This window comes from Littorina saxatilis, linkage group LG17 (assembly GCF_037325665.1).
Source record: "Littorina saxatilis isolate snail1 linkage group LG17, US_GU_Lsax_2.0, whole genome shotgun sequence".
Lineage (NCBI taxonomy): Eukaryota > Metazoa > Mollusca > Gastropoda > Littorinimorpha > Littorinidae > Littorina > Littorina saxatilis.
In genome coordinates this window covers 20,910,028-20,921,454 of record NC_090261.1, presented here as the reverse complement: position 1 = coordinate 20,921,454, position 11,427 = coordinate 20,910,028, and the positions used below count along the sequence as shown (strand labels likewise).

At 46.9% G+C, this 11,427-nt stretch overlaps 1 protein-coding gene across 1 annotated transcript in view; it reads right to left on the bottom strand.

The window, feature by feature from the left end:
- The window catches only part of LOC138951676 (PHD finger protein 10-like), a 39,741-nt gene that overhangs the window by 8,232 nt on the left and 20,082 nt on the right, over positions 1 to 11,427 (bottom strand). Inside the window, exons 9-11 of the mRNA XM_070323232.1 lie at positions 6,865 to 6,974; positions 5,990 to 6,113; positions 5,069 to 5,389 (exon numbers count right to left, since the gene is read on the bottom strand). Coding sequence (XP_070179333.1) covers positions 5,069 to 5,389; positions 5,990 to 6,113; positions 6,865 to 6,974 — 555 coding nt within the window. The remainder of the gene's footprint in view (positions 1 to 5,068; positions 5,390 to 5,989; positions 6,114 to 6,864; positions 6,975 to 11,427) is intronic.

The following is an 11,427-nucleotide window of genomic DNA, read 5'->3' as shown; positions in this document are numbered from 1 at the left end:
GCGACGGCCACAGAGGAGCGACCAGAAGAAGAAGGGCCGGCTCCTCCATCTCCGCTTTCCGGATTACTCGGCTGAGTAACGGAAAGGGAGGAGTCTGAAGATCTGTATGTGCCCCCCAACCCTCCCTGGACGCATCTGTAAAGAGGTCCAGGTCGGGGAGGGGCACGACGATCGGAACACCTCTGCAGACCCACTCCGTGTGCAACCACGGAAGGGTCGCAGACTGGAACCATCCCTGCAAAGGGATGAGGGCGTCCCAGTCCACCAGAGGAGAGTCCACAAACGGCTTCAGCGCGAACTGAAGCGGACATTTGTGGACCCGGCCCAGTGAAACCAGAAGAGCCATAGACTCCATCTGCCCCAAGATGGAGGCGAGCGAGCGGATGGAAGCCATCAGGAGAGGTAAAGTGGAGCGAATCTGAGCTTGGAGCTTGTCCACCCTTCTCTGAGAAGGCTGGACAGTCCAAGCGACCGTGTCGAAAGACATCCCCAGATAAGTGACTGTCTGTGACGGGGTCAGCTCCGACTTTACCCGGTTGATCGAGAACCCCAACCAGTTGGATTCTCGAAGAACCGTCAGGGTATCCTGCGAACAGCCGCTCTGGGACTGATTCATGATGAGCCAGTCGTCCAGATAAGCCCGCAGACGGATACCCTGGGACCTCACCAGTGCACAGACCTGTCTCACCACCATGGTGAAAATCCACGGTGCGAGAGACAGCCCGAAAGGGAGTGCGCGAAACTGGTAGATCTGATCTCCCCACCGGAAACGAAGCCATTTCCGGTCGGTCGGATGCATAAGAATGTGAAAGTATGCGTCCGTGAGATCGATCGAGGTCACCCAGTCTCCTGGGCGGAGAGAGTCTCGGACAGAGGCTGGCGTCTCCATCTTGAATTTTATCTCCCTCAAGAAAGTATTGAGGAGAGATAAATCCAACACGGGACGCCATCCTCCTGATGCTTTGGGAACAGCGACCAGACGCCCGTAAAATCCCAGGGAGCTGTGGACCCGAACTCTCTCCACCGCGCCCTTCTGCTCCAGGGAGGCAATTTCCGACTGCAAGACGGAACGTGCTTCCTGCGAGAAGGGGGGCTTGAACCGCGGAGGCACTCGGGTAAGAGGCGCCTTTTCCTCCCGCCAGAGTAGACGGAAGCCCGAACTCACCACTCCCACAATCCATTGGCTGTCTACTACCGACATCCAACGAGAAAGTGCCCGGGAGGGGCCTCCCGCCATCACCAAGGTGGAGGGCGGGAGGGAGGTGAGATCGGGAGCGCTTCATTGGGGGTGTGGCTTACTTCCAGAGCCGCCACGCCCCCTTCCCGATGCCGTCCTCTTCTTCCCACCACGAGCGGCCGGCGAAGCCTGCCGCTTCTGAGCTGGCTTGGGGTTAGACGATGTCTGAGCCTGCTTCTGTTTAGAAGGCTGAGACTGTTTCACCCCCTTCAGAGTGTAGTCAAGGAACTGACTGTCCTTGTTTGACTGAATCTCCTTCTGTCTGGCATCCAGTGCCAGCGGACAGAAGAGAGACTCCTCTGAGACCGGGGAGACTCTCAAGGTCTCCCTAGTAGCCAGCTCCGTGAATTGGGACTGCGAGAGGAAGAGATCCCTCCTGCAGAGTACCGCTTGGGTGTACTGCAGGGAGGAAAGACGCAATTGTTCCTCATTGACCTTGGCCAATGCGGTCAAAAGCGCAGAGACATCGTCCGCATTCTGTTCTTCACTGAGAGTGAAAGGAACTAGCGAATCGGTCAATGCCCGAGACAGAGCCCGAACGAGAGTCTCCGCAATGGAGGACAGTTCGATCTGCCGACGTCCAACCTCCTCAGCAGAGAGGAGGGAAGCCTCGGAAACCGGCAAAACCGAATCACGCTTGATCGGTTTAGTCAGAAGAGGCAGCAATTCCCGGGAAACCGGAAGGGTAGCCCTAGGGAGTGCAAAAGACGCCAGCCAATTCTGGCTCTGATTGGGCATGCCAAGCTTCCTATTGGCCGTAGGCACGAAGGAAGAGGCTTGGGCAGCTGAAGCCACCCACTGCTGAGCTGATTCCGGAACTGGACCAAAAGGAAGCAGTAACGGAACAGGCACTGGCCGAATACCACTCCCCGCATGTGCTGGACGAACCAGTGAATGCGAAAGTTGGTAAGCCACTGACGGAGACTCGGCGAACCGGAAGGAAGAAACATCCTCCTGTGCCGGCCGGAAGTCCGCCATGGCAGAAGGAACGAATGATGCGGAAGAGTCCGCAGCCACCACCCCTTCAGGAAAATAACGAGACGTTACTTCCGCCGCGACGTCAAGAACAGACTTGAGCTTCGACGGAAACACGCCCCGCGACTCCTCGCTGACCACTGATGGAGCATCAGAATAGTCACACGTGGAACCATGACCGAAGTCACCAGTTCCGGAAGCAGAAGCATGCCCTGGCAAACCGGAAACCGGAAAAGCCTGAGCACTAACGTCATCCTGCCGCCCAAAACCCTGTGAAGGTAAAGGGTAAGCAGGACGACCATCCGCAAAAACCGGAGCTGGATGAGCTGACGTCACTCCCCCGACTGAGTGGAGTGATGCCTGCTCAAGCCTAGGCGCTTGAAAGCCGGAAGGCGCACGCTGTAATCCACTATCTGGTATCCGGAAGGAACCACCAGAAGAGGAAGAAGCGTTTCCGGCCGAAACCGGAAGTGTAGTCAACGGAACCGCAAAATGCGGAAGTGAAGACTGCACTGGTTGACTTCGCGATCCGGAAGGACCGGAAGTCAGTGAATACTCCATCCTGCCGCGACCGCCGTAGCGTGCCGGAGCGGACGGATCATCACTTCCGGCAAGTGCCGGAAATGCGGCAGTCGAAACCGACTGCCGCCGCTGTTCGAACAAGTCCGGGGCCTCGTAGGTTATCGCCGGAAATGAAAGATCAGCAAGGTATCGGTCGTGACCCGATGCGAAAGAGCTGTCCCCCAAAGGAGAACGTCCAGGCGCCTCACGAGGGCTATCGGACCAGCTCTGCTTACCAACCGACGCTGAAGAGGGAGGACGCTGCTCCAAGCCGGAAGTGGAGGACAAAGACACGGAAGCCAATGCCCGGACGTCACTGCCAGATGCCGGAAACGCCGAACTGCTGGCGACGGAACGCTGAAATTCTGCCTGCACCAAGCTGCGGATTTCTGGAACCAGTGACTTTAACAGAGAGGAAACCAACGCACCTTGTCCAGGTGCTAACAAAGAAGACGAAGTCTCCGATGTAGAGACAGGTGCAGAAGTAACAGTAGCGCTAGGCGCCGCAAAAGAAGCAGAAGTAGTAACAGCGCTAGGCGCCGAAATTGGTACAGCCAACAAAGTGTTACGCTCTTGGTCTGTAACAAGTAACGTTGCTTTGGAAGAGGAAGACTTAGCCTTAATTTTCCCCTTGGGGTCCGACTTGCCACGGCGCTTGTCTGAATCAGACATGTTGACAACAACACGTGGCAACGCGAAAAAATTTACTGAAACATAAGTCTAAACGACTGGAAAATTCAGTAAACACACGCACTAATGCGTTAACAAAATACTATAGCTAAACTTGCCCCACAAGCAGAGGCACGGAGAGCTACAAACGAAGTCACACGAGCTAGAAAACTAACTCACACAACAAAATGGCGACACGCAAAACACTGACACAAACGTCAACAACACGTGGCAAAGTAAAAAGATTTACTGAAACGTAAGTCAAAACGACTGAAAACACAGTAAACACACACGCTTACGCGTCAACAAAATACTAAAGCTACACTTGCCCAAACAGAAAGAGGGCACGCAGAGCTACTAGCAAAGTCACACGAGTTAGCTAACTAACTCACACAACAAAATGGCGAAACACGCAAGTCACTGACACACAAGTCCGTAAAAAACGGACAACGTACAGTAACAAAACAGCGCAAACAACCAACAACAAACTGGAACGAGCTCACCAACCAAACTGTAGGCAAGGCGAGCAGACAAGCTGGGTAACGTGGCCGGCGGGTGTCACTCAAACACACAAGGTCAGCCACAGAGCGTCAAAAAGTGAACCGTCCTCTCCGAGGTGAAAAAGACGTATGATAATAGGCACGTGTTCCTAGAGGAAGTGACGTGGCATACACCCGTATGGGAGGTAACTCCCGGTGTACTGGCCCATTACCAAAGCTACTTTCACTTTCGTTTTGGTGATGGGGTTGCTTCCCTTTAAATTCTTTAGCCGGGTAAGCGTTTTTCAGTGATAAGCATCTCAGGTGACTCAATGCTAATGTGATTCGGAGTAAGAATATGATATTTAATTAATTTTTAAGCCACCAAGCTGAAATGCAATACCGAAGTCCGGCCTTCGTCGAAGAATGCTTGGCCAAAATTTCAATCAATTTGATTGAAAAATGAGGGTGTGACAGTGCCGCCTCAACTTTTACAAAAAGCCGGATATGACGTCATCAAAGACATTTATCGAAAAAAAGAAAAAAACGTCCGGGGATATCATTCCCAGGAACTCTCATGTCAAATTTCATAAAGATCGATCCAGTAGTTTAGTCTGAATCGCTCTACACACACACACGCACAGACAGACACACACACACACACATACACCACGACCCTCGTCTCGATTCCCCCTCTACGTTAAAACATTTAGTCAAAACTTGACTAAATGTAAAAACAACATGAGAATTCATACAGACCCAACAAGCAAAATAGATGAAAAATTACCACCCTGAATAACTAGAGTTGAAACAAATTAAGAATAACCACCCAAATAATCAATATAAATACCTGGACATTTGACCTTTCTTTAGGAACAAAGTTGTTTTTAAATATGCCAAATAAAAATGACTTCATGAGAACACAAATTCAAACAAAAAGAGTGAACAATCAAAATCTTGAGCAACACTTCCCAACGCCATTATCAAAGACTACATTTTCTTGAACCATTTATGATGCTCAGTGAATCTAGAATATCTTAACAAGTTTGGTGCTGGCGTTTGTATTTCATATTATGTGCTTGCCTCTAAGTATTTTATTACACAAAAATTCAATCAATTGGTTATACTAATAACTAACAATACCCACTTTCTCCTTATCTGGTGCAGCAGAAAAGTTCTCTGCTCCCTCGACTTTAACTGCTGGTTTCTCCTCAGCGCTCCCAACATCTTTTTTCTTGCTTTTTCTTGGTGTTTTTCCTGGTGTTTTTGCCGGTGTCTTGCCAGTCTTCTTGCTGCCTTTCTTGCTGGGTGTTTTGCTAGGTGTCTGCACCGGCTCAGGAGCGGCGGTGGGGGTGGCAGCCGCTGCATTGCCATTAGTGGTTGTGCCGTTGGTGGCTGTGCCATTTGCTGGTGTGTCTGAATCGCTGCTGCTACTTCCACTGCTATCCGATGAAGATCCACTCTTGCCCTACACAGACAGCACGATGGAAATTATTTTCAGCCTCAAACCATGCTTCCGCTAACTTTCTAAGACCTTGTGCTGGATGCAGAAAATGTCTGGGGGTGTAACAAAAACATTGCTTCTCGCAAAACACAAACCAAATGGATAAAGATACACGCCAAACATGTTTGCGTAAGTATCAACATTTGATACAAGGATACAGATGAAAACAGTAACAGACAGATAAAACATCATTTTTCTTCTGACAAACATTTGCCACTAGATTTTGTATTCATCCAATCAAGCTATCGGTTAATAACTCTTGTCTTCTTCTTCAGCGTTCAACCGTTGTGAATAACCCTTGTCAAAACTCTACAGCCTCACCTGGCACCAAAACAATACTACAACAGTGTGTCCTACCCGACCCTCAGCACTTTTCGTTAAAAAGAGCCAGAAAAATCAGAATTTTCTGTCAAAAATCCCTCTTGCAGTTGACCCCTTTTGGCCAAGTGTTGTGAGCTAATCAGCTTTTAAGGTTCCAGCTCCACACAATATCACAACCTTTAGTACACATGGTATTTCAAATGACAGCACAAGGGAGACACCTACACTGTGACGAGAACTCACCTCGCTGTCATCGGAGGAGGATTCCCCAGAGGCTGCCGGCTTGGCAAGCGTGTTCTTCATCCTCTTGGGTGGGTCGTACAGAGCTGTGTTCAGGGGGAAGTAACGCAGCTCGTCACTGGTGTAACTGGAAAGATAAATTTACCATTCATTTTCTTTACTGTGAAAGTGCAGTTGAACAGTTCAGTCCATGTAGTGCTATCTGCGATGTGACTGTGAGGCCCCTCCAATGAGATTGAGAGGACATCTCCCATGAGAGAACACCTTCTCTTGTCCTTTTGTCCATTATCTTGACCAAAATGTACCTGTCTGTTTGTTTGCTTAATGCCCAGCCGACCACGAAGGGCCATATCAGGGCTGTGCTGCTTTGACATATAACGTGCGCCACACACAAGACAGAAGTCGCAGCACAGGCTTCATGTCTCACCCAGTCACATTATTCTGACACCGGACCAACCAGTCCTAGCACTAACCCCATAATGCCAGAAGCCAGCCACTAGATTGCCAATTTTAAAGTCTTAGGTATGACCCGGCCGGGGTTCGAACCCACGACCTCCCGATCACGGGGCGGACGCCTTACCACTAGGCCAACCGTGCCGGTTGTGTACCTGTCATGACAGGCCACCTGCAATGTAGGGACACTTGTGGCTGGTCCCAAGGGTGTCCTTTCATCACAGGTACCACTGACAAGTAATTGCTAGCCAAGGAAATTGGCAGTTAGCCAAATCATAAAACTGGTCTGAAGTTCTTGCTCCCTGAGATTTTCTGTAAAATAAGTTAGTAAACTTGCCTCAGTCTTAAGACCTCTATCTTTGGAAGACTTTATTTACTCAGATGTGTTTATGTACTAAGTGGGTGGGGGTGCAGTGCCAGCTTACCTGCAGTAGTGGTCTTGGTACTGGCCAGGGATGAGTGACACAGGGTAGGCACTGGGCTTGGTGCAGTCAGGCGCCAGCTTCTTGTACCGACTCGCTGGGTAATGGACCATCTGCAAATACAGTAACAATCGTTCACAAACCTGGAGGTATGCATTCTTCAAGCTATATCAAAGCACATTACAGTCAGTTTGGAAAGGTGCGAGTACTGTGTTTTCGGAACTATAAGACGCAACTTGTTTTCCTCAACTTTGATCCCTGCAACAACTCCAAAAGTGGCTTGTGTGTGATTAATATAAATCATGGGCAATATGAAAGGGAAAAAATCTACGTAGTGTGTGCAGAATTGATCGCAGAATACTTAATTCATTACTTGACAGACGATGGAGACCACAGTGAAGAATAAACCACGCTAGAGTACCAGTATCACGCTGCATGTTTTAGCCAAGTCACATAAAACGATCAGAAAATGACACAGTGTCTGATTCAAATTTGTTGCGCCTGGTTCACATGACCCGTTCAATTGGACATGTATGGAATTTTCTAGTGCGAACTATGTCATGCAACGTATTTTCAAGTGGCAAGACTCGGCTGTGTTGGCCTACATTATGTGCATTACAAATGGAAACAAAACCATGTGATTGTGAGATCATCTGTTGAGTTTAGAACTGACCACTGATATTTTCAAAGACCTTTTTAGTGATTTGACTGATCAATTTTTCGTCCATCCTTAACCCCTTCGATGCTGAATTGTGCATTTTGTCAAATGAGTTAGTCTTGTTATGTCATTCATTCCCGTGAAGTTGCGAAGAGAAGAAATAAAAGTAACTTATAACAAGTTGGGTTTTTTCGGTCACTAATAAACACTATAAGGAATAGTTTTTTGTTTTACTTTGCTTTGTGTTTTTTGAAAACATGTTTTCTAAATTTATGTTTTAATGCAACATTAATGTCATCCCAATTTTCCACATTGTAGACAAATCTTCTTCTTCTTCTGCGTTCGTGGGCTGAAACTCCCACGTACACTCGTGTTTTTTGCACGAGTGGAATTTTACGTGTATGACCGTTTTTTACCCTGCCATTTAGGCAGCCATACGCCGTTTTTGGAGGAAGCATGCTGGGTATTTTCGTGTTTCTATAATCCACCGAACTCTGACATGGATTACAGGATCTTTTTCGTGCGCACTTGGTCTTGTGCTTGCGTGTACACACGGGGGTGTTCGGACACCGAGGAGAGTCTGCACACAAAGTTGACTCTGAGAAATAAATCTCTCGCCGAACGTGGGGACGAACTCACGCTGACAGCGGCCAACTGGATACAAATCCAGCGCGCTACCGACTGAGCTACATCCCCGCCCCACTGTAGACAAATGATTGAAAGTGTGCAGCTGGGCCAATGTCCCCCTTTACGTGCCATTTTGGAGACACACTTCAATGAAGAATGTAAAGTGCACAATACAAATTCAGTATAATGGCAAGCTTTATTTCACAAAACAAAGGCATCACACAGCACATCACACTGCACCAAAGACTTTGCATGAGTAATTTATTGACCCGCAGATATGCTCACCCATCCATGTTTCTTCTGTTACTCAGTAATTTGAATGTGCACAAATACAGACAATCATTTTGTTTTAAAAGCATACAAATCACGAAATAAAAGTGCAACAAAGAAAACTGAGATTTCATATCACACAAAATAGAGAACCAAATCCATTATGAAAAAAAGCACACAGAAAAAGGCATGAGTACCCATTCATGCTAACAATGTCCATGCAGGCTAACAACACACACACACACACACACACACACACACACAGACACACACACACACGGACACACACACACACACACGCACACACATACACACACCTACACACACACACACACACACACACACACACACACATATATACACACACAAGGAAGAGACTAGTTTACATACAGGGGTAAAAAGGTCATGCTGAAACAGTGCTTGCGGAGAGAGAGTTTGGGCAGGTACATGAATGTGTAGGCTTCACGAAACAGGTGTGTTTTCAGGTATGTTTTGAAGGAAGAAGAGCTACTGGAACTACAAATGTACGAGGGGTATCCTGACAGTTGTGGCCTATTTAAGAAGGAAAAGATTGACACAAAATTACAGATATCCGCACATTCTTCTTCTTCTTCTTCTGCGTACATGGACTGCAATTCCAATGTACACTCATGTTTTGCACAGGTGGGTTTTTACGTGTCATACTCCATTTTCAGGGGATGTGAGCCTGGCATTTTTATGTTTCTATAACCCAACGAACTCTGACATGGATTACAGGATCTTTTCCTTGAGTACTTGGTCTTGTGCTTGCATGAACACATTAAGGGGAATAAGGCACTAGCAGGTTTGCACACAAGTTGACCTGTGAGATTAAAAAAAAATCAATCTCCTCCCTTCACCCACCAGACGCAGCCAGGATTTGAACCATGAACCTTCCCCACGGAAGGCAGTCTAATCCACTTGGCTACACGCCCATATTTCACACATGGCTCTTCAAGTTTCTGCGCAAAAGTTCATGTATGAAGTCACAGTAACTTTTGTGTAACTGATCTTCGGTTAGACATACAGTAAAACCTGTCAAATAAGGACACCCTTGGGACCAGACAAAAGTGTCCTTATTCTGCAGGTGTCCTTATTAGACAGGTGCAAGTAAACGCGACAAAGTCAAGTTGAGAGAGAGAGAGAGAGAGAGTACTGCACATGTACATGTACATTTATAAGAAAAACAGAAGCTGTTTAGATTAAATAGAGAAACATTTAATATTGACTGTTGTAAAACAAGTTTAAAAGCTTTTTATCATATCAACTGTATAAATTTAAATTGTTAAAAAGTTACTGGATCTCATTCATACAACACATTCACTTCATTCTGCACTCATCAGCTTTTGAAAGAATTTGTCCAGCGTTGTCTGAGTGGACCATTGATGGCAATGTGATTCGCACGTTTGGTTGAAAACCACTCGAACACGGCGTCATTTAGCTCTTCGTATTCGGTTGTCTTCTTCGAAACCCATTTCTGGTCAGCACGTCCGTCTCCCGATTCCCACAACTTCATTATTTTTTCCCGATCGACGCTGATTTTCGAAATCTGCGTTCTCCCACACCCAAGCTCTTGTGCAATCGTTCGGCAGGATTTCCCACTTTCCAGTTGTTTGACAACATTTATCCTTTGTTCTAAAGTCAGCGCATTTCTTCCTTTTCTTGAATTTGAATTTCTTGCTGCCATCTTGTTAAACACGAATCACTCTTTCGAAGAGAAGATACATTCACTCATACACTTTCACTTCCGTTCCGCCGAACACGTTCCACGCGTTGGATTGGCTGCCTTGGAACTCTAGCAGCCAATCAAAATAATATCAACTGATCGATTTATCGTCTTCTTCGTCGATCGAACTTCCCAGCTTGCTGTGGATGTCCGTATTTAGCAGGTATATGACTTATTATGGACCCAAAATACGTGTCCGCGTCCGTAATGCCGAGGTGGCCGTAACGTACAGGTGTTTTACAGTGTAAAGCAGTCCGTGCCGAGACTGACTGTCCGTATTCTGCGAGTGTCCGCTAAGTCCAGTGACCGTATTTGACAGTTTTCACTGTACCCTTGTAATTTTGCAAAACATGTAAATATTGCAGTAGCAAAAGGACATGTATTTCTTGAAAAAGGGTTAACTGTTAGGCACACAAACCATTCATGGTATCGTAGGAACCTTCGATAAGGAAGCACTTTTTTAACACCACTGTGAAGAAAGTACTGATTCACCATGGGCGGTTCTGCAGTTTTTCCATTATCTGAAGATCTCGAGAGTAAGTCTAATTGAAGATCAATTTTATAGAAACCACTGTGACATCATACTGTTACATTTGCACATAATCTTCTAGAAGGAATGTACGCTTATACAAAAAAATTCAGGAATTGAGCTCATATTTTGCAAGTGTGTTCCAAACGGTTGTAATTTGATGCCTAAAGATCTTTCACCAAGCAAATGTTTTTGTCCTGATCTTTGGGATGCGGCGGAGTTTTCCAGAAGAGGATTTGAGGGAGGGAGGGGGGAGGGGGTGATGCTGAGTGCTTGTGTCAGACCAGACATGAATGAGCATGCAACCAATGAAACATTAACTCCGGTTCCCTGTCTCCTCAAACAGCTCAAAGTTACAACTTACACAGTATGAAGACATTCGGTCCATTCACTGGAACTCTGCATACTATAGATCTATAGTAGTTATTCTTTTTTAGAGTACGGGTGTAACCAGACATACATCCCCCCCCCCCCCCCCCTGCAAAACTCTGACAAACAAAGATTGGACCAATCACCACCGAGAGGTCTGTCGGAAACACGTGCTCCTGTCCACATCTTTCCGACAGACCCCTCGCTAGTGATTTCCAAAAATCGTCCATAGAAGTGACTGCCAACTAATAGGTGCTTGAGAGATATACACGCTACATTGGAAGAAATTGCAGAAAAATGGATTGATCTCACAATCCTGCCTGAACAAATTTTATTAGAATGATAATGTCCTTTACAATTTTGGAATCA